General features: G+C 45.7%; 1 protein-coding gene across 9 annotated transcripts in view; it reads right to left on the bottom strand.

Annotated features, from left to right (window-relative positions):
* Positions 1–24,183, bottom strand: part of DNMT3A (DNA methyltransferase 3 alpha) — a 1,939,932-nt gene that overhangs the window by 344,780 nt on the left and 1,570,969 nt on the right. For all 9 annotated transcript variants that reach the window (XM_085613211.1, XM_085613216.1, XM_085613220.1 and 6 more), the window contains one exon: positions 16,886–16,976. In XM_085613211.1, the coding sequence (XP_085469337.1) occupies positions 16,886–16,976 (91 nt within the window). The remainder of the gene's footprint in view (positions 1–16,885; positions 16,977–24,183) is intronic.

The raw sequence follows: 24,183 nt of genomic DNA, 5'->3' as shown, positions 1-24,183 counted from the left end.
CAGAACTGATTTTGCTGTATATGTTCTTGAATGCACTAGCGGCCTACGTTATGTGGGTAGCACTAAACTGCAAGTATATGTAAGAATTTTACAACATCTAAGGGCTATAGTAAATTCGGACCCCACATACCCGGTGGCACGCCATTTCAAACTTGTGTACAACAACAACTTAAACAATCTGAAATATTATGTTATAGGTGCAGTACCATTTATGAGGAGAGGTGGCAACAGAGAAAAATTGTTACGTGAGCTGGAGTCCAGATTCATATTGGATCTGGATTCTAAAATACCAAATGGGCTTAACACCAGTGAAGATTTACATACTTAGCTTCACTTTATTAACATCATGATCTTCATATATATGTACAAAATGTACCCATTCCTCCTGACACTGTATTAATATATGGAGTTTGCAAATGAAGGCTATACATCTATATGCGCACAAATTTATTTAGATAATGTTTAGAATTGAACCTATCAGCTGCTAAGAGTCCTTTCGAAATTAGCAATTTATCACACTAAGCACTTTTTTAGTCACTATGCACTTTACACATTAAGCTCTTTAGCAAGCATTTTCCTGAGAAGCAACGACACTGAATATAAGTGATGTACAATGCTTCTTTTACTGCTATACATTGTTATGAAATACCTTTTGAGTTCGACTTTTTACACACATTTATAAATAATACCTCAATTATGTTTTGGACAAATCTATTATGTGTTGATTTTCTCCTACATAAGAGTGGAGTTTCAACAATATTTTCGATTAATAAGCACTGATGAGCATGCATACAAAAGCTTCGGCAGTCTATTTTTAACACCAGGCAGTAATAGGAATATATGACAGTCTGTTGTCAGGTGCTATTGAATGAAATGTTTTGCTTATCACGTGATAAGGGTTTAAATAAGGAAGTGATGCTGCAGCGCGGTTATGTGATCAAGGCCATCTTATAGTGGCCGAAACGCGTCATGGAAACATAAGCTGTAGCAACAATAAACATTTGCACTTTAATATCTGGAGTACGTGCCCACTTCTTTTGAAGTTTCGCATTTGTAATTGCTTTTGAATATATGAATATATATATATATTCAGTGAAAAAACCATAGGTTTCACACACGTTATAGTTAGCTGGACATTTTACTCGTAAAAAACCATTGAAATTCCCCTGTTATAGTTAGTGCAGGCAACTATAACTCACGCGACCGCAATCCTCTGCTGATGACATATGTGTCTTTATGAAAAAAAAATATTTGTAATATATGTATAGCTAAAATTTAATGGAAGAAGACATGGGCAACTAAGTGTCTAAATACAGTATTAGCATCAGCAGAGGATTGCGGTCGCGTGAGTTATAGTTGCCTGCACTAACTATAACGGGGGAATTTCAATGGTTTTTTACGAGTAAAATGTCCAGCTAACTATAACGTGTGTGAAACCTATGGTTTTTTCACTGAATTTGCAAGGTTTTTTAAATGTTAATTCCTAACTATAACGTGTGTGAAACCTATGGTTTTTTCAGTGAATTTGTACGGTTTTTTAAATGCTAAGTTACTTTACGCCGTTCGTGGCGTGCGCGCCCACTTAACGCAGTTCGTTCCGTGCGTGCACGGTGCGCTTCGCCCACTTTACGCAGTTAGTGCCGTGCACGCACGGAGGGCACGCGGTGCGCTACGCGCACCACGTGCCCACGTTACGCTGGATGGGCCATGTACGCACGATGCGCTTCGCGCATCGTCCGCACACGGAGGACATATTATGCGCTTCGTTGAGAAACTTAATCTATTAATTGTTCCTAATACTAATATGCCATGCACAAAAGGTGCCCTGCGGGCACCTTTTGCACACAGGGGAGGGGTGAATGTGGATATTTTTTTTTTATAATTAATTTTTACCGTACGCGTACGGTAAGCGTAATCGGCGTTTTTTCGAAAAAAAATAAAATTGATTTTTTTGCCTTGGGGGGTCTTGTGGGGCACCTTAATCAATGCTAGGTGGTTAGGAGCTGTCTAACATGCTCCTTTACATATTTTCCACCTTTGTTTTTCCTCCCCCCCTCAGAGTGCGAGAGAGAAAATGGCGGCCGCCGCTTCCTGGTTTCGACCGATTCGAATGTTTACTAAGATCTAACAGCCAATCAGAATCGCGCTCGCGCACGTCACCGTACGCGTACGGTAAGCTTACGGTAAGCGAACGGTAAGCGCACCGTAAGCTGCCACAGATATATATATTGATTTAAAGTCTATTTTCTCAGGAACTACTGAACAGATTTACACCAGACCTACAAAAGGCACTTCCTTGACCTGTAGACTACCTCTCTGCCAAATTTCAAGTAACTCTGTTCAGCCGTTCGGGCTGTAGCTGTGTCTAAAGGTCCTATGGAAAAATGCATGGGAAAAACGCGTTTTGGGACCCCCCTTTTTTTCTCAGCCCCCACTTGACGAATCCCCCCGAGACATTCAGGGAAGGAGCGGAGCGTAGCGCCCCATTAGTTTTGAAAATTTCGCGAGGATTCGTCGACCGGCGCCAAAGTTATTCCAAATAGAATGTTGCGGTTTTCCTATGGAAACAGGGTCCTAACTATAACTACCTACTGGCGACCGCCAGTAGGTAATATATATATATATTTTCCGACAACATGGCGCACTTAGCCAATTCACTTCCTATCGATACCGGTGCGAGCAGAGGCAGCTATATTGAATATGCAAAGAATCTTTTTGAGAAATCCCAAACAAGACAGCGGCACACCAGAGGACAGCACAAAGGATTTATTGTGCCCACCGTAAGTACGATCGTATGTGCGTCACCGGATAATACAAATAACAGTCAGATTCTTTTTTCGTCAATACGTGTCAAAGACAAAAATCAGTCAACATTGTTGTTGTATATTTATGCCCAATGTGTGGGCTGCATATTTCTAAAGGGAACAACACGAAATGGAAAATTATACGAATATCCATCCATGATTTTATTTTATATCACAGATTCCCATTCCTAAACATATCTCCTAATGCTAACCTTAAACGGAATAAAGCGACAACCTATATCTCCCATTCTAACTTATGTCCATATATACATGTATGTTTTTATCTGTATTGTTTTACAGCCCTGACGAAGTTCGTAAAGGACGAAACGCGTTGGCTGAGTTTGACTTTTCTGGGATTTGAATAAGAATAAAGAAACAACCTTTGGGATATCTGAAAAGACTTTTCCTTGAGTGCACCGTCCTTTTGTTAAAAAATATACTAATGCGACATACTATATTCAAATTTCTCGAAGTACAATATCACTCTTCTGACATCAAGTGTGTGAAGAGCTCTTTCTGCTACGGAATCAGGTTGAGGTAACTCAACTGATTGGTTAAGATGAAAAGCAAAAAGTATTTTAGGAAGGAATTTTGGATTAGTGTGAAGAACTACCCTATCTTTATGAAGTTGAAAGAAGGGATCTTCTAAAGTTAATGCCTGCAGCTCACCAACTCTCCTTAATGAAGTGATATCAATGAGGAAGGCAACCTTCCATGAAAGGAACTGTAAAGGACAACTGTGTAATGGTTCAAAAGGTGGACACAAGTCTTGTAAGCACAATGTTGAGATTCCACACAGGTGTTGGAGGTATTCTGGGTGGTATTACAATTTTTAAGCCCGCCATAAAGGCTTTAATTACAGGAACTTTGAACAGAGATAAATGCTGTCTGTTTTGCAAATATGCGGCTACTCCAGCAAGGTGTAATCGAATTGATGTGTAGGCTAGACCAGTTCGCTGAAGATGAAAAAGATAACATATAAAGTTTTGTACAGAAGCATCAAGAGGATTAATTTTGTTGATGTTACAACAGACAACACACTGTTTCCATTTAGCTGCATGACAAGCTCTGGTAGTAGGCTTTCTTGGTTCTTAAAGAATAGTCATACAATCTGGTGGCAAATCTAAGTATCCAAACTCTATGACTTCAGGAGCCAAATTGCAAAGTTAAGCTCTTTGGAGTTTGGGTGCATGATTTCTCAGTGGTTCTGAGTGAGAAGGTTGGATTTGAGATGTAGCTTTTGATGAGGAACCACTGATAGCTCCAAGCTCCAAGAGTGTGGTGAACCATGGTTCACGGGCCAACGTGGGAGCCACTAATATTAGCGAGGGGGATGTTTGCCTCAGCTTCCAAACCAGAAAGGGAAGGAGTGGGAGCGGCAGAAAAGCGTAGGCAAATATCCCAGACCAAATTATCCATAGGGCATAGCCTTTGGATAGTGGGTGTTGGAACCTGGAGGCGAAGTTTGGGCATTTTGTGTTGTCTACTGTGGCAAACAGATCAGTTTGTGGGAATCCCCCTTTTTGGAAGTATGGAAGGAGAACTTGGGGATGAAGTTCCCACTTGTGTATTTGTTGTCTCCTTCTGCTGAGGAGATCGGCAATTAAATTGTTCACTCCTGGGAGATGTTCTGCAAGAGGATCAATTCTGTGATGGATTGCCCAACGCCGAATGGTCTGAGAGAGGTGAAAGTTGTAGTGAGGGCCCCCCGTTTTGTACATGGCTGTCATGTTGTCCGTGCGAATTAAGACAACTTTGCCAATGAGGTGAGAGTGAAAAGCGTTCAGTGCTAGAAGTTCTAGGTAGTTGATGTGAAGACGTCTGTGTTTGTTATCCCAAAGCCCCTGAAGTGTGCAGTTGTGGAGATTGGCACCCCAACCTGTGAGAGATGCGTCTGCTATTAGTACGATCTGTGGAACAGGGTCACTAAAGTACCGCCCTTTTGATAAACTTTGTACATTCCACCACTGCAGAGTGATGGGTGCAACTGTCTACTAACCCTAGATCTGTTAATTGACTCTGTGACTGATTCCACTGACGTGCTAAGCATTCTTGTACGGGACGCATGTGTAGTCCTGCATGAGGCACTATCGCAATGCATGATGCCATCATTCCTAGCAGTTTCATGAAGGTTCTGGCTGATTGGTATTACAGTTTCAGGCCAACCAATACCTGAGTTGTAATATTTTTAATTCTGGCTGCATTGGGAAAGGCTAGAGCTGTGTGAGTGTTGAGAGTCGTACCTAGATAGGACTGTATTTGTGAAAGTTGAAGATGAGACTTTTGTATATTGACTGTAAAACCCAACTGGTGAAGTAGGTCTAAGGTAGTCCGAGTGTTTTGCAAACAGTTCTGGTGTGTGCTGGCTTTGACAAGCCAATCGTCTAGATATTGGAAGACATGAATCTGTTGTCTTCTGAGATGAGCTGCTACTACTGCTTGGCATTTTGTTAACACTCTAGGTGCAGTAGTTACTCGAAAAGGGAGTACTTTGAACTGATAATGTTTTCTTGCTATCACAAATCTGAGATATTTGAGCTGGGTGGAACGGAATGTGAAAGTATGCGTCTTTTAAGTCTAGTGTGGACATAAAATTGCTTTGCTGTAGAAGTGGAAGTACTTGTTGAAGAGTTACCATATGGAAGTGTTCTGACAGTATATACTTGGTTTAAGGAACCATCCTTTTTGGGTATTAGAAAATACAGAGAGTAAACCCCTGAACCTTAATACTGTAACAGAACTGGTTCTATGGCCCTTTTTGTCAATAGAGATTGCACCTCTTGTTTGAGTAGTTGTAGGTGCTCCAACGAGAGTTGGTGAATGCAAGGTGGAATATTTGGAGGACTGGTGGCAACCTCCAGTCAATCACCATGTCGGATAATGTCGACCACCCATTTGTCTGATGTTATGGATAGCAAAATGGGGAGAAATTGTGGAAGTCTTCCCCCAACAGGTGTCAAGTGATCGGGGGAAGTGAGAGTAAGTCACTGCTTGTTGGTGGAAGGGGAGCCACACGTTGCGGCACCTTTACCCCTCGCTTTGACATTTTTTCCTCTGTATCCTCCTCTATAAAAACCTCTAGAGAGAGGGTTGTGTGTTGGATTTGTAAGAGGAAGCATTAGGGTCTGAGGATGTCGTTTTGGATCCTGCTCTGTAAAAGGAGCAGTGAAAAGAACCCCTGTTTGGTGGGGACTGGAGAACTCCCATACACTTTGCCACTTCTGTATCTTTCTTCATTTTCTCTAAAGCTTCATCAACCTGAGGTCCAAACAGATGTTGTTTGTCAAATGAAGTGTTTAAAATGGACTGCTGAACTTCAGGTTTAAACCCTGAAATCTTAAGCCAGGCATGTCTTCTTAGGAGAATGCTGGTGTTAATTCCACACGCTGCAGCATTTAAAGCACATCTTTTGGAAGAGTTAGAAATACGTTTGCCTTCCTGAACTAACTCTGGTGATTTCATTTTGTGTTCATCTGGGAGATATTGAAGTAATTATTCCATCTCGTCCCAGTTTGCCCTGTCATAGCTAGCTAGTAGGCCCTGTGTTCTCGCAATGCACCAGTGATTAGCGGCTTGAGCAGCCACTCTTTTCCCAGATACATCGATCAATTAAGACTCCTTGTCTGGAGGAGGTGCATCAGCAGAGGTTTGTGAGTTTGCTCTCTTATGAGCATTAGAGACCACTGAGTCCAGAGGCAACTGTCCCTTAATAAACACTGGATCAGATGGCAGTGGTTTATATTTTCTATCGACCCTTGGAGTTAAAACACAGGCACGCACAGGATCTTTAAATATTTTTGCACCATGTCTTATCATGCCGTTTAACATATGAAGACTCTGACTTGTCCTATGTGTAGTCCCTAGAGTGTGAAATAAAAAATCTTCCTCCAAAGATTCTTTATGTAATGCGACCCCATGATACTCTGCTGCTCTATAAATAAGCTCTTGGTAAGCTACATTATCATCTGGCGGTGATGGCTTTGCAGGGTATAGATCTGCGTCATTATCCATGTGAGGATCAATAGTGTAATAACTCTATGGATCTACAGGCAAATGAATATTGTCATCATCCTCTGTATCAGGTTGTGTATGAGGAGACCCCTGAGGTGTTATGAGTACGGGATTTAAACTTGGCACATATGGTGAAGATGGTGGAGCGGATTGTTGGTCTGGATGAATAGGACTTTAGCTATGTCCTTCTTCTTTTTTTTTTTAACACATTTTTATTATTTTTATATTTGCAAACACAATTTAGCATTGATTCGTTCCATAGACATACAGTAGAAGTTTCTTACATCACTGAGTATTATTACATCTCTTTGGTTGCTCTTGGCCAAATAGACTGTATCATAAAATAACACTGTGCATTCCAATCTTATACATCCCCGCCGGAATCGGTCCCTGATACCTCTCCCAATTGCCCTTCAGGGGGTTCACAGATGTAGCCCCTAAATGCATTCCAGGCCCCCCATACTTTATTCCATTTACGCGGACATCCTCGATTAGTGTATACCGTTTCTTCAGTTAGCATGGCTGCGTCCATGTCTTTACACCATACTTTGATCGATGGTAGTTCCTCCGAACCCCATCTCTGCGCAATATTCCGTTTAGCATCCATTATTCCTAGTGTAACCCACTCCTGTGCCTGACGCGTGAGATCATTCGGTCCCCAAATATTTAATAAACAACTTTTGGGCTCTGGCATAAGTGATTCCCCCTCCACTTGAGATATTGTCCTCATTACTCTGATCCAGTAGTCTGTAATTCTGGGACACTTCCATAATGTGTGGAAAAAGGCCTCTTCATCTCCACAGTGTCTCAAGCAATATGGATGGGAGGCTTTCCCTATTCTGCTGAGGGTGACTCTAGTGTAATATGTGCGGTGCAATATTTTAAGCTGTACCAACCGAAGCCTCGAGGATATGCCCACCTCCCGCAGGGATGCTGCTGCGTCCTGCCAATCAGTATCGTCTAGATCCCCAACGTCTCTGGACCATTTTCCCCCGAGTGTTGTTGTGGGGTCTGGTAAGTTATTGACTAGCTTGTGGTAGGTAAAAAGTGGCGCGTCTTTGCATATGGTCTGTAAGTAATCTATCTTCTAAGGGGGTGGCCTCTGGGACTACTGTACCTGTCGGCAAGGCGGCTAGAAGTGCGTGTTTTACTTGCAGATAGCGGAATATTTCCGATGGTACCAGGTCATATTGTTCCTTAAGATGTTCGAATGCGATTATTTCCCCTTTGCTCCACATGTCTCCTACCGTGGAGATGCCTATCGCGTCCCACTGCGCAAACCCTTTGCTATTCTTGAGTTGTCCCAGCCACTTGGTATCCCACAGTGGAGTAAGTTGGGTTATGACACCTCGCCATCCTAATTTAGCATGTGCCTTATGCCATAAAGTGGTTGTGTGTTTTGTAAGTCCAAACAAAGAAGGGGATCGTTTCTCGTTATAGAGTGCTGATAGTATGCCCTCCGCCGCTAATTTGTGCCGGTCGGCTTTAAAGGTGGGATCCGTTTGAGGGGCTTGTATCCACTGATTGATAATCTTTAATTGCGCTGCCCAGTAGTACAATTGTATATTTGGGAGCGCTGTTCCCCCGTCATACCATCATTTTACCAATTTGCCTTGCGCAATTTGTGCTGGTTTGTTTCCCCACAGTAAGCTGGAGACCTGTGCCTATACCGCTTTGAAATATTTTGGGGGTACCAGGAATGGGGCATTTTCCAGTGCGTACAGGAATCGAGGAAGCGCCATCATTTTGAACAGCGCCGCTTTTCCTAAGAGTGTCAACAGCAGTGTTCCCCAGTGTATCACGTCTCGCTTTAGACGCTCTAGAGGTGGCATGAGATTCCTGTGGTAGAAGTCATCCGTGTGTGGAGTAATATAGATTCCCAGATATTTAAATGTACCATCTGTAACCTTTAGCTGGCAATCCTTGGGGAGCTGAGGTGGCGGTCCATGCAATATAAACAGAACACATTTGGACCAGTTAATGGTGTACCCCGACGCTCGACCAAAAAGCCTACATATGTTGAGTAGTGCCTCAATAGAGCGACTGGGAGAGGCCATGTATAATAGCACATCATCCGCCTACAGGGAGACGCGGTCCTCCCATTCCGCCGTCCACCTAAGTCCCCGGATCATTGGATTACACCTGATCCAGGCCGCCAGTGGCTCCAGTACAAGAGCAAACAACAGTAGTGACAGCGGGCAGCCCTGACGTGTGCCACGTGTGAGTGGAAAGTCATCGGAGATATGTCCATTAGCCGTTACGCGTGCTACCGGATAAGTATATAGCAAGCGAATCCACGCACAGAATTTAGGGCCAAAGCCTAGATGAGTAAGTACGGCAAAGAGGAAGGGCCATTCCACCAGCCATTCGAGCGTCCAAGAAAAGGATAACTGAAGGCTCCTGCAAATAGGGTATGCGGGCCATCACTCCATGCAGGCGTTGTAAGTTCAATGCCGTATTTCTGCCCGGCATGAAACCAGACTGGTCTGGATGAATCAGTCTCTCCAGGTGCAGCGTAAGCCGCATCGCGAGGAGTTTTGCTAGGATTTTTGCCTCTGCATTGATTAGCGAGATGGGACGGTACGAGGTGCACTCCTCGGGGGGCTTCCCTGGTTTTGGGATCGCCACTATAGTTACTACCCGCTGATCCAATGGAAGCTCACCATTTTGTAAGCTATCACAGTACATGTTTAGCAAGTGTGGGGCCAGTGTCTCTACTGTTTTCTTATATATTTCTACAGGTATTCTGTTAGCCCCCATTGCCTTCCCCGATTGTAGCGAGCCGACCGCTAGTTGCAGCTCTGCAATCGTAAGATCAGCCTCGAGCTCAAGGGCCGCCTCCGGTGTGAGTTTGGGCACGGCTATATCTCTAATATAGGAGTGCGCCTCCTCCGTGGTCATAACGGATGTCGATGTGTAAACCTGTTGGAAATGTCGCGCCAGTGTGTGCACTATTGTGGGGGGGGGGGTCGGTTACTACTCAGCCATCTAGCGTACATAGCCGCGCAATACTTTTCTTTCCCACATCATGCCTATCAAGCCATACCAGAAGCCTCCCGGCCTTATCGCCAGTCTCATAAATCTTGTGTTGTGTTGCTGTCATGCGCGACCGGACCATGTCTTCTAGGTAGACCCTGTGTTCTTGTTGTCTGAGGGACAGATGTAGTGTTGCAGCTGGGGAAGGGTCACGGGTGCATCTGGCTTCCGCTTCATGTAGCGCAAGCTCTAGGTTATTCAGCTCCTGTTGTTCATTACGCCTATAACCGGTGATAGCGGTGATGGCTTGACCTCTGAGCACTGTCTTGTAGGTTTCCCAAAGAATGGTAAGGGAGCTAACTGATGACTTATTTTCTTGAAAGTAAGCATGGGTGGCACTAGTGATAGCCTTCTTGATTTTAGGGATTTGCAGATACCCTGGATATATAGGGTAGATATGCTGCCGTGTCTTTTGGCTACTTGTGTACGTTAGGATCACTGGAGAGTGATCCGAAATGCCGCTTGGTCTGATCTCTACGGACTCTACATTTCTCAGACATTTAGCTGAGGCGAAAAAAATAATCGATCCTCGAGAGACTATTATGGACACCAGAATGAAAAGTGAATTGTCGTGCGTCAGGATGTCGGTATCTCCATGTGTCAGTAAGCCCCATAGCCTCTATGAAGCTCCCAGTCTGGGAGAGACCACTGGCTCGCGCCCTGGTGGGGTATCTATCCAGGGTCCCATCAATGGTGTCATTAAAGTCTCCACCAATCAGTAATTCCCCCTCCGGCAGAGCAAGCAGAAAATCACTAAGCGCTGGGAGCATGACCAGATAGTGCCCAGATAGTGCCGCAAATAATCCGTATTTGTCTATTTTCGTGTGATGTACTATAAGCTGCGAATGTTTTTTAATTAGAATTCCTACACCTCTGGAGCCGGAGGTGAACTCCGAATGTGCAATCACAGTGAACCCCCATCGATCCAAAGCCCTACATGCATTACCAGTGAGATGCGTCTCCTGTAAGAGAGCCACCGTCGGGGCACATCTTTTAAAACAATGTAAGACCAAGCCCCGTTTTATTTTGTCTCCCAAACCGTGTACGTTCCAGGTTACCAGTGTGAGTGGGACCACCTGTGACATAGAACGCTCCAGAGGTTCCGACCCCGACAAGCTATGTGCTGTCATTTCTGTCGACATGGGGAAGCAGTGTCACAGTATCTTAGCCATCCTGCCCTTCTCAGTGCATGTCCAGGAACTCTGCATGTTGTGTGTTTGGAATGAGTGTAGACTATTTGATTCGTGTGTAACAGTACAACTCTTAACTTAAAATTCCTTAACTGAGCCCAACCCCCCACCCGCCTCCCTGCCTAGCGGAATTTGAACTACCCGCCACCCCAACTCAGCAGAGTGCTTTGTTCCCCAAACCATGTACTTGCGTGACGGGGGAGAGCTATGACCGATCTTAACGGGTCTCTCCCTTAGGGCAGTCATTATACCAAGTCTTCCGTTGCTTCAAGTAATAACTTTTAGTCCTTGTCGCCGCATGGGCCACATGTTCAGTGTCTGTGTCTTGGTCAGACAAGTCCAACTCTTCTCCATCTCCAAGTTATTTCACATATGTTGTCAGAGCTATGCTCCTTCAGATAATCACCCAGTCGAAGACTTTCGGCTTGACAGTTTTAGTCCCGGTCCGGGTCTCTCGATGTGCGCGATGGGGCACTCTCCTCTGGAGCTGTCGTGCTTCGTTCCCGTACAGTCTCTGTCCCTCTAGATGCTCTTCCATTCCCGCGTCCCCCTGTGTGCTGGTTCCTGCGGCCATCCTCCATCCGTCCAGCCAGTCCTGTGCCTCCTGTGGGGATGTAAAGAACCACGCTTTCCCCTCAGCCTCTACTCGCAATTTCGCCAGGAAGAGCATGGCGTATTTCAGGTTGCGACTTCGTTGTTCCCTTTTTACTTCCATGAAGTCTCTTCGTTGCTTCGTGAACAAAGCCGTATAGTCTGGGTACATCATCACTGTACTGTTATCTACCTGGATGGGAGGGGCCACGCGGGCCGCCTGCAGGATTGCGTCTCGGTCACGGAAATTAAATAAGCGGGCTAGTGTAGGCCTGGGCGGTGCGCTCGGTCGCCGTCTCCCACCAGGCACCCGGTGCGCACGTTCTACCGAAAACAAACTGGACAATCCTCTGGGCTGCAGCTTGGTCTTAATCAAGTCTTCTACGAATAAGTCTAGACCTGGCCCATGCTTTCCGGTACTCCCACCAGACGAACGTTGTTGCGCCGAGAGCCCCCTTCTTGGTCGTCCATCTTGGCCTCCATTTGCTTTTGCGCCTGTTCTAGATCGTGAACTTGACGTTGAAACCTCGCTGTATCAGATGAAAGCGTCGCTGTTGTGGATTCAACCTCCGTCAGTCGGATACTCATTTTAGACACGTCTGCCCTCAACAGAGAGATGTCCGTAGATGCCGCTGCCTGACTGGTGCACCCACGGCCTTTCGGTTTTCCCTACCACCTGAAGTCGTATGATTCTAGTGTTCCCAGCGGTTTCAACCACTCTGCCCGATCCACCAGTAAGCCCAGGAATAAGGGCCCCAACCAGCGGGGGTCCACCTACCCCAATCCTCCAGTAAGGCTGCAGTAGTATGTCCGGGTTCCGGGTGGTTCCAGCCCCTCCCCGGAGAGCTGCAATCTTGACGGTGCAGTGCGGGCTGTGTAGGTCCAGCTGCAGTTATAATAGCCTCACAGGTACTCTCACCGTGCTCATGTGGTCCGCCACGGAGGTATTGTGACCAGGGAGGTGGGTCAATGCACCCCACGGGTCTGTGTGCGGGCCTTGCCGTACTGTCTCTTTATTGCCAATGCTGGCGTCTCCCTCATGAGCTGCATGGGCCCCAGGCTAGTGCAGGCGGTGGCTATCCCTCACATCATGTTGTTGCTGGGGCTGCTGCCTTGTCCACTTATCGACCTGGCTCCTTACTTAAATCGGGGCACGGCCGCCCCCAGCCACCACGCAACGGGCCCCTCACTCCTGCAGATTCCGTCTATTTCTGCAGCGCCACCAGCGCGATCGGGCCTCCGCCGCCCGGTTCACTTCCGGGCCGCCGACGTTCCTCAGCTCCCGCTGGGCGTTTCAACTCAAGGTCCCGACTTATGAGGCCTGGAGGCTGCGTCCCTTTCCCTCAGTGTTTCAGCCCCACGGCGTTTCGGACCTTGCAGATAGCGGCATCGAGTGTCGCCGCGGCCATCCACCTTGCAAAGATGGGGTCAGATTTCGACGTAGTAGTGGATAAGTGGCAGGATAGTTTGGGAGAGACTCCTCCGGCCTCGGAGCTCTCTCAGGCTGCGGCCATCTTCGCTGGCAGCTAGCCACGCCCCCTGTTCTTTTTAAGAGGAATCTCATAAGCAGGATCTTCTAATGGAACTTTCCGTTTGGATGGTGTCTTAGCTAAAATATGTCCAGGATCTGGCGTATATTTTCTTTTGTTTAGAGTCTAATTTTTTGTTCAAAAGTTCCAGGATAGGTTCCGGAGACTTTGCGAGGCCATCTTTCGTTTTAAGCGCCGAAGATTTTGGTGCCAAACCAGTCTTCCCTTTATGAACGGAAGATTTTGGTTCCTAAGCATGCTCATCTTTCGAAGCGGAAGGCCTTGGTTCCGACCAGGCTTGTCTTTCGGAAAGGATGGTTTCGGATCTGAAGATGAGGACTTTGGCTGACTCGAACCCAAGCTGGAAGGCTAGACTGTTTGTTTTGGTGTCGGGCCCGAGGGTGGGGCGTCAGAAACATTGTCTCAGTGCAGACCAAGGCCTGAAGGTAGAGGTGGTGCCGAAGCCTTATGCTTGGTGGTAGAGGACTTTTGGGGTAAAAGGTCTTTAGTACTCACGGTACCCTGTCCCGGAGGCACGTCTTCAGATTTCAAGTCAATCTCCAGTTCAGAATCTGATTCTGCCACAGAGAATGCTGCTTCCTCTTATGATGTTGACACCTCTTCATGTTCGCATTCTTCTCTGAAAATATCTGGAGTATGTTCAAATGCTTTGGTGTTGCATTTCTTTAGGTCGAGTCAGACGATCGCAGTCTTTTTCGACCGGAAAGACTTCCAGGCATCACAGTCTTCTTCCTCGTGGTCCGACGAGAGGCACAAGTTACAAACTTTATGTAGGTCAGTGCAAGGGTACTTGGGGTGGCACCGAAGACAGAATTGAAACAGAGTTAGTTCCATTGGCAGAAAGGTAGACCGTCGCGGCTAGCCCCTATGGCCGCCTACAATGTTTCTGAGCGAAGATAGAGTGTTTCCCGTTTAATTGGATAACCGGAGAATGGGGAAAAGTGTACAAGAACAATACCCTCAAGGGTACAGTGGATTGCGCACCGAGGGGAACCCGAAGGACTGTTTCGGAGCGCAGCAATACACGTTCGAACCCGATGGCGGAAAAAAACAATCTAACAATGGAGTCGATGCCCATGTGCACTATTACAGAAAGAAGAGTCACCTTAGCTCGTGACTGGGAAAACTTCTTTGAAGAAAAACAACTTGCAAACATCTGGACACGACACTAGATGGCAGGAGTATGCAAAGCAAGTGTATCTACAGCACACATGCCTCGAAAACATACTGTATCAAACCAGGGATAGCTTTAGCAATGAAATGGGCCAGGGTGTTGACTCCTCCACTCTGACCTTATTTCCCGCGGATTCCCTCACTAACAAGAACCAACGGTGCCTCTTCTCTCTTTTAAGTACCCTCTCATATTTGCTGAATTTTTTCATTGCTACTCCTAGTATAGGATGTCAGAGTGCTTCACATCACACCACACACACAAACACGTTCAACAAAGACTATGATTCAGAAAGTGTGTAAAACAGTGTAAAGGAAATGAAGGCTACATGGTGTATGAGTTTCCATCATCATCCTTGTAGGCATTGAATGTTTAGAGTGCTTGGCCTGGAGTAACACAGAGTCAAAATTTAAAATGTAGTGCAGTGGTTGGGGTTGCCTGCCCTAATAAAAATATATTACGTCACAAAGAACTTTTTAGAAACCTCAGAACAATAAAAAGATGGAGGGGGGAAAACAAGTTTCTAATCCAATGCCTTGACATTTGCATGCAGCTGTTTGATGCTGGCTACTGTGCCATATTAGGATTGTATTTTATGCAAGTAATAATAAAAGGATAGCTATGACAAAATGTCGAAGACACTGGGTTATCTACATGAAATACAAATTTGTGATCTGCATGTTAAACGCTGTGCTTTGCAGCAGGCACATTTACACCTTTTCTTTGTGATGAATCAAAACTTCCACTAGTCAAAACTCAGACCTATCCAGCAAGTATACTCATCACTGCAGTTAACTTGACATTTTATTATCGTCTGATAATTGCACCTCGCACGAAGAACTCTGCAGCATGTGCCTGCAACTCTGTATGATATTTTGAAGTGATGTGCTTCTGAACTTGGGGACCAGTGCAGCAGTATCACTCTAAAGCCGGCACTACAAATATTTTATTTCCTGGACAGTTGTGAACCCTGAGTTGGAGCCACAGACCCCCCAGGGGTCCACAGACCACAGGTTAAGCATCACTGCTGTAGAGTGTTCATGGTGCCAGATATCCACCAGATGGGAAACCCATGAAGCGTATGTTGTTGCGGCATGGGCTATTCTCAGCATCTTCCGGCCCCCTCTTCAAGGACCTGGGGGACGGTGGTCGGTTTTGTTTACTGCATCTTCAGGGTCCTAATCTCAGTCTGCATGCCGGAGACTGAGTCCTCCACCATGTACACCCGCTGTGCTACCTTCCAGAGGTCAGTGCGCAGCAGAGTCACCTCTATGAAGAAGTCTCTATCTTCCCCACCAGGGTCGCAGACGATCCATGTATAGCTGCCAGCAGGTCCTCCCTGGATGTCTCCTCAGCTGTCTCCTACCCACCCTGTACTTGAGGGGGCATGGGCCGTAGCATAATGTCTGATTGTGTTGCTTTGGTGTGGTTTTCCATTTTTATCTTTGCCAATTGTAGGGGGAGGGGGGCGCAAAGAAGACCAGAATATCACTGGCTGTCTACAGGATTAATTAGTAAACAACAAGGGGGACAATGAGGGCTTGATAAAGGTCCACCGTACTTGCCCTGGGTAGAACTAGAAGACAAAGAAGGTGCAGTGTTCCTGGGTGGCAAGTTGGCGACCTGGTGAGCACTCAGAGTGGTGGGGAGGTGGGAAATGCCTCCTTTCGGAACTAGGACCCTCACACACGCAGCAAGCTAGGTGTCATGCTTCTTCATATGGGTCTGCTCCTCGTCGAGCGGGCGCTGCAATGCTCGACGGGCACCCATAAAGGAGCTCTTTATCGGAGATCTTTTGTTCCTTGCCGTATAGGTGCCGTGGGTGTGAGGGGCCTGGTAAGATGTAGATGTGGTGTGTGGGTTAAAACAGGTAAGGGAATCCTCTATAATTATTTTTATTCTGGAGAGGTCACAACCTGATTAAAAAGTAAAAAGGAGGGTGACTATTTTGTTTTAATCTGACAAAAGTTACTCTCTACCCCTTAGTGGTCAACATGTTTCTCGCCTATGAAATGTCTCTAATAGATCAGTTGGCGATTCCTCAGGACCTAGTGACTAAATGAAAACTATCTACAGTGTGTGGTGTGGTTCTACATACCACTTCTTCTCTCGGTAGGATGTTCCCCCGGAGAAAAGCAGCCAACCTCTTAAGGATTCAAGTGCTGCTTCATCAGACCGCAGCGGAGTATATGAACACTCAACGTAGTGTCGCTGCTCCCGCTCAGAGCAGTCCGGCTCACCTACCCGCTCCGCTGCATCAGGAAGGACTTCGTCTTCTATGTCTACAGGATTAAGTCGGTTTACTTAAGGGCTGTCGGAGCTCTGAGAATTTACCTTCTGCTGGCCATCTTGCTTGTCCACGCCCCACAAATAGACCGAAAATAACAAATATTTTAAAAAAGATGACTGAACACTTTCACAACCAAAAGTAACCATGAAGCCAGGTATATCTATTAAGTAACATCAGAGCTTCTGAAAAGATTCGTTATAACAAGAGGGCATCAGAGGAAATCGAAGAAGTGAAACACATACCGAAGAGACCTTTCCGTGCAGGATTGACAATGGAAAGATCATTACAAGGGCTTCCTCCTATTACTAGGTCGAAAGGTCCCCATTCCTGTATCTGCAAGGAAGGAATAAGAAAAAATAAGAAGACATTAAAAGATAGGCTAATGGTAATCCACCAACTCTTTTCCCATTCCCAAATGCATGTCCTGTCCCACACAGTACCTCATAAGGTATCTGTTTAAAAGCCAAAAGTTAAACATTTCCTTATATCTACCGCCACCATCACCCCTCATGGCTATTGTGACTCAGAAAGATCAGGAATCCAGCATTCACTGCAAGGACCATCACTAAACAGCCACAATGTGCAGCTCTCATTCTTACGCTCTCAAGCGTGCAAGGGCACGAGGCTGCTTGAAAGAAATAAAAGTTACATTTGTGGTTATTCCAGTACCCTTAGTCCTTGATCTACTCCCATTATAACTGATTAAAGAATTATATTAATCTGCAGTTAGGATCAGGAGATGCTTTAGCAAAAAACAAAACTGTCACATAAAAAAGTTTCAATAGAGACTCAGCACAACCCTCTCACTGAGTAGGTTTACTGGGGCCCTTCCTTTGCATCACTAATCAGTAGTGGTAGTGTGTGTTATTATCAATCCCCTGAGGATAGAATTTGAACAATAAAGGAATTATGGTTGTGACTGTGTGAACATAGTGTACACATTACTAGCTCAGGCGGTTTGGTACAAGATTATTCTGACCAAAATAATAGATGACAAAAATATTGTATCCTAAATATGGTTTATAAAAAATATCACCCTACTGGAGGTAATAATAAATATCTACATCTAATGGAGCAGTAATGTTGAAAATGATTTTCTGACACACAACTTTGGAATGATAGGTTTAACTTTCTAGAGTTGCATCATCTGTCAAGTTGAACCTCATTTAGCATTGTTTGCATGACAGTAAAACTGCAAACTGACAGGCTTACCCTGAGTGAAGACAAAAGTAGAGCCTGTGTCTTTAAGGACCTAGGAGGCTCTCCTTCCCACAATGGCTTGTACCAGCAGTTACCTGCCAGAGCCAGTTCTATCTTATGATGTAGGCTAATAAGATACCCTAAATCTACCTAACAATAACAGCCAGAGAGGAAGGACAGTAAATCGTTTATGACTTCAATGAAGATTCCTATGATGCAGAATCAGGACTACAGGCATGTAACCTTTTCTTCTGCATCATAGTATTTTAAAGAAGTCATAAATGCTTGAATAGAGTAGCAAGCTAAAAATATATATTGCGGCTATTAATTGACAAATAACTATAATACAAACAGCTTATATGTCTGCAACTTTCCTTTAAAAAGGTTTTAAGGATTTCTTGACCAACTTTAGCATCAGCTTGTGAGTCTGCATCTAAACAATAGTGTCTAGCAAAAAGAATGCACAGACTTCCTTGTTGCTGCTTTGCAGATGTCGCAAATCGGAACATGACTAATCAAGGCTGTGGCTGCAGCCTTACGTCTTGAAGGGTGTGCAGGCAAGTAGGATATTTTGGTATATATACCCCATTTTTTGCCTGATATCAGTGTATTTTGACTGTAGTTCACTGGGATCCTGCTAACCAGGACCACAGTGGCAGTGCGCTCTCCTCTAAATCTGATGGTAAGAACGTTGTACACACCAAAATTGGCATATTGGGGTACCACTAAGTCCCTGAGGTACCCGGGGCATTGGTGCACCAGGGGGTCTCCCATGAGATGCAGCATGTATTGTGCCACCCATTGCAGTGCATGCAAACGAAGTTTGCAGAGCTGCTATTGCAGTATGCGTGAAATGGTGCATGCATCTTTCACTTTAGATATAATGTTTCCCCTATATCCCGGTCACTGCACTTTAAACCCATAAGTTACTCTTAAGGTAGGCCCTTTAGTTGAAGGGGCAGGATGCATGGTTGCAACTGGGTGGGTACCCCTGTATGAGCAGCGGCACCCCTATAAACCCCAGACTTTATTCTCTGGGGTTTGTAAGCGCGGGGAAGCCATTTTAAGGTATGTAGTTGACACTGGAAAGTCGAGATGTCCAGCTACATAATGGCTACTCCGAGCCGGGTTATGTTTGGTATGAAACGTGTTGGAATCATGCAACTACACCAATTCCAGTGATAGTTTCATGATTCCATGTACTGGGGGGCACCTAAGAGTAGCCCCAATACCTACCTGAATAGCCTTACACGGTCTGCCTGCCAGCCCGTGCTGCTGCCAGCCTCAGACACTGTTCTGCCCCCCTGCTGATGAGCCTAACCCGGGCAGGGGGCGCTAAACGAAGCATTTCCTGCTAAGGAGAGGTAGGGTACGGGTGCTTCCGAGCGCAATCAGACTGCATTGAAGGGCACATTTGGCGCCCTCCTTGCAAAACCAGTTTTGCCCAGTTCAGGAGTCCTTGGCTCCTGCTCTAGAGAAAAACTACACAAAGGGCAGGGGCACGACAACCCCCTGTCCACCTCCTCCCAAGGGAGGTGCTCAGAGCTCCTCCAGGTGGTCACTTGATTCTGCCATCTTTAATCTTAGTCCCTGGGAGCATCTGACTGGCTAGGCCAGCTGAGTAGCGTCTCTGACCTTCCCTGATAGGTGGGTCACCACAGAAGACGTCTTTCCCCCTTTCAGGGTTACTTGAGGACACTCCTGAGGGTGGGTCCTTAGATTCGTCCGGACTCCAATTTCAAGAACAAGAACCAATTGCCTGTCTTCTGATGATTGTCTAAAGACTCTTCAGCTGTTGGACACTGGAACTCTGCTGCTGGATCGAGCAAGGACCAAAGACAAGACTGCTCTTGGTGGGAAGATTACTGCTGCAACTTTGTTTCCATGCTCTTCCAAGTTTCTGCAACTCTGTGGCCATGCATCCTCTGAGTCAGTAAGTACTCTGCACATATCCAAGCAAGAAAGAATCTCCCTTGGAGTGAAGGAGTCACTTCCCTGCAGCCACAGGCACCTTAACATTGATGATCGGTTTGCTGATCCTGCTGTCCCACGGACACCTCCTGACTCTGCAACACAGGTAGTGGGGTGTTGGCTCTCCAGAGGCCTGACCCATCTTCCCAGCAACTTGGAAGACTGCACTCTGTATCTATCCGATGTGAACTGCCTCCCTGTGCACCTTGTCGTTGCAAAGGCTTGTTGACTCTCCTCAATGAATATCTTCGAGCTCCAAGAAGCCCCAGCCTCAAGCATCACTCCGCTCCAAGAACAATGTCCTGCCTGCATCCGATGCACCTTTGGCCTCCATCTTCTGTGTGCTGCTGATGCTTTCCGGCGACTCCCTGTGTCTGCTGACAGAGGGTCCTCGAAGGGGCTACAATGTTTCCTGATGGGTCTCTGACATGCTAAGGGCCGGTTCGACTTACCCTTGCTGGGTTAGTCCCACAGACCTTGCTGGTCTGCAACCAAACATCTTTTCCTTTGCCCCAACTGTTGCAGTTGCCAAGGCTTGTTGGTGGCCCCGCTGGCCACTGACCTGCATTCTTTATACATTGTGGATCCACAGCTGCTTCATCAAGACCGTCGTGCTACAGACCGTCCCTCTGACAAGAGGTGGCATTGTGCTCCTGCGACTCCTGGACACCTCTGGGTGGTTTGGACTCTGTCCCCTTTGCTTTCAGGTACTTTCTGTCGGGAATCCACATTTGGGTTCCACTGTCCTGATCCACGAGTTGCTACAGCCGCCGGACTTCCTAGATCCTCTATTGGCTTCTATGGGCGGTTCCAACACCACTTCGCACCCTATGTATCCGGGCTCCCAATTGTAGGTATCCTGGTTCCCTGGGTATCCACAGGTGGGTTTGCTCTCCAGCCTCCCTTGATCCAATTGGTGTCTTCAGGGTCCTTAAGGGAAGGGCCCTGAAACAAGAAAATACCAACTGCGACTTACCCTGTGTTATCCTATGAACGTTTGACCTGGTGTAACCACTCTGCACTCGGGGACCTTGGGGTCCCTAGCTATTCAACTTTGGTGTTTCCGTGCTTCCCCATGGCTTCTCCATCCTTGGGTTTCCGTCTCGTTTTGGTACTTACCTCACATACCACTTTCTTAGTATATGGTTTGCTCCCCCCACCCCCATAGGGTCCCATTTGTTTTTCTATGCTACTTGCCGTTTTGTCTTTTGTTTTATATATATTTTTTTTATTAAATATAAACTTCCAATCATTGCATGTATTAATTTACAAACCATTAGACTTTAGACCATCAGGTGCATATTGTTTTACACAGGTATATACTCATACTACTTGCCAGTTTTTAAAGTATTTCTTATGTGCATCGGATATCTGCAGGTAGGAGATATACCAAGTTAGTTCTTATTGTTGTGTTAATAAATACTACAGTATTTTTATTTACACTTGTGTGGTTTCTTATTGTGTGAAAGCTTGCTGTCTGACTATGTGGTAAATGCACCCGCTTTATACCCTCCGGACTAAGCCTTAACTGCTCTCCACAGGGACCCCTTGAGAGCTTTGGTTATCAGGGACCTAAACCCTATCACTAAGGGTTGCCTGGACTCAATGCACAGTGCCTCACCATAGATGGACACTATGTACTGAGCCAGCCTCCTACAGGTCGTGCTTTGAGTTGGCTTGGAGGTAGTATGTTAGAGAGTTGGTAGCATACAGAGTCTAAGGAAATGCCTCTTTTTTGTATTGTCACCCGTATGTTTTTGGACTGATGCCGCTGGTTTTTCGACTCTGGGAGTGCACTGAGACCTGCTAACCAGACCTCAGTGCCAGTGTCCTAACCATAAACTGTGTCTCTCAAATTGGCTTATACTCAATTGGAATAAGCTAACTTACTTATAAGTCTCTAGTATATGGTACTCAAGGCCTGTAAGTTACATCAATTGTGCCATCCTTGGTGTGATCAAGGTAAAACATGTTTCCAAGTCCACCATTGCAGACTGGATGAGCACCATAATACTGCTAACCAGACTTTGCCATCTGAAAGTGTGGCAAAGCCCAAATTTCCCTTTTTAATGTGTGTAAGTCACCTCTATGGTAAGCATAAAGAGCCGTAAAGCAGGGTGAAATATATTTTAAAAGCAAAACATGAAACTGTCGTATTTACTGTGGAAAGACTTGGCTGCCCCATTGACGGAGGCAGGGTTCCATGCTGACCCCTTAGCTGTGCTAACTCATGAATGGATGCGACCAAAGCTGATACTCCAAGGTATTGAATTACTAGTTACTTTAAGATCGATCTGATACTGAAGTCAAAATTAATGTAGCTTGCTGTAGTATGCAACTTTTACAAAGTTGCCACTTAGTTGCCTGTAGCCTCCTGTGCCCTTAACAGTTGCACACAGGGTTTGTTACCAAGACAGCTTTCTGCACTTACGGGGAGACGTGCCAACAACTTCCAGGAAAGAAGACAATAGCAGCCTGTGTGAGAGAGAGGTATTACCTCTTCCTGATCAAAAAGGCAAGCTTCAAAGGTGAAGCCACCACTGAAGCTCAAATGGGGAGCACTTGGGTAAGGGGTTGCCCTACTGTTTAGGTACACAGGTTGGCACTCGGGTAGGAGAGGGGAAACCAGTTGGCAAACTAGTTTTCCAGGGGCATGTAGCCATGTTGGAAGTGGGCAGAATGGCACATCCTGGGATAGCCAGATGCCACACTTCACAGGAAGTACTCATCAGGAGGGAAGGAACCGAGCATCCTATTGGCCATGAACCCATCCTATCATGAAGGAATTTTCTGAGCATAAATAGAGCAACACTGGCACCCAAATCTCATATCTCAACTGGGCTGGTAGAAGGACAGAAGAAGTACTGCCCTGCTGCACCAAGGATCCGGCATAGAGAGGCTGAACGGACGGTGACTGTGCCTGTTGTGTTCTGCTTCTGGAGAAGTAGTCTCCGGAACCCAGCCTAAGCAAAATACTGCAAGGCTCATTTGGCTGACCTCCTGTTAGCAGCACAGAACTGTATAGCTGAAGAAGCCTGCTGGGGCAAGGTGGTAGCCCAGATCTTCGCATCGCTGCAGCGCAGCACAAAAGATCAAGACCCAATGCTCAAAGCTGCACCCAAGTCTGCTGGACTCAGGAGAGTCGAAGTGCAGCTTGGTGATCCAGAAGACAGGTTATCGCCCAGGGAAAGATTGGCTGTAATTACAAAACTGGGCGAATGGTAGCACAGTTGCGACTTTTAACAGAAACAAGAGTACGACGAGGGGTGTCGACCCCTGTGGCCAGGATCACCTCATGCGGCTCGTGGGCCGAGAAGTCCCCGTAGAAAGACCCCATATCACATCACATCCACAGCATCCTAGAGCATCTTCAGCATTTTTATCCGTTGTATCAGGATCACTTCAATATGAACCTAAAGCAAAGGAATGTAACTGACTGACTACACCCCAGGTCCTCACAGAGACATACTATTCATCTAGCAATAGATTGTTTGGAAGCTGCTAGACCTTGTCTAATGTACCTAGTTTACAAATAACTGTTGAGGCTTTCTAATTTGTTTATATTTATCTAAATAAAATCATATTACACTTCTGACATCTAGAAAACAGAGTACTCACAACTGGTATTGATGGTTTAGGAAATAAAATAGGAAATGTAATAAACGGATTTATGAGAAAATCCGATACCACCCTAAGTAAAAAGGAGGAGTGAGTTCTTAAGACTACCCTATTTGTATGAACTGTAAAAGGTTCTATAGCTGACCGAGGCTGCAGCTCACTAATCCTTAATGCTGATGCTACTAAGAAAGCAATTTTCATGACAGATGTTGTATGGTAGTTTTATATACAGGTTTGGAAAGGGAGGGGGGCGGGGGGTTGTCATCTGTTTCAATATATCACCAAGTTCAATTCCCATGGAGGTGATGGTTTTTTTTATTAGAAGAAAAGCCTTCTAAAGACCTTCAAGGAAGTCCTTCACAACAGGAATCTTGAAGAAAGACACCTGTGATCTCCTGTAATTAGCAATAGCAGTCAAATAAACCTTTTTTTAAAAAAAAAATCTTTTTTATTGACATTTATAAAACGAGCAAGAAAAAACTCTCAACATAGTTACACATCCATAGTAAGAGCAGTACATTACATATCATTTTGACGGGGCATTTTACAGGACATAATTCATGTTTTTGGGTTAGAACAAGTAATATCACGTTGTCAGTTACAGAGCTATTTGTCCCCAACTTGAGTGTCATTTCCCGTGGTAGCCAATTGGTAAATTAACCCCTCACCATGGCAGGATGAGGGAGTAGGTGGGGCTTCTAACCACCTGATCTGTCTAGGATGTGTGGGCATGGAATAAACTCAAAGCTGC

The sequence above is a fragment of the Triturus cristatus genome, chromosome 6 (genome assembly GCF_964204655.1).
Source record: "Triturus cristatus chromosome 6, aTriCri1.1, whole genome shotgun sequence".
Lineage (NCBI taxonomy): Eukaryota > Metazoa > Chordata > Amphibia > Caudata > Salamandridae > Triturus > Triturus cristatus.
The sequence above is the reverse complement of the archived record's forward strand: the minus strand, read 5'-3'. Positions and strand labels throughout refer to the sequence as shown.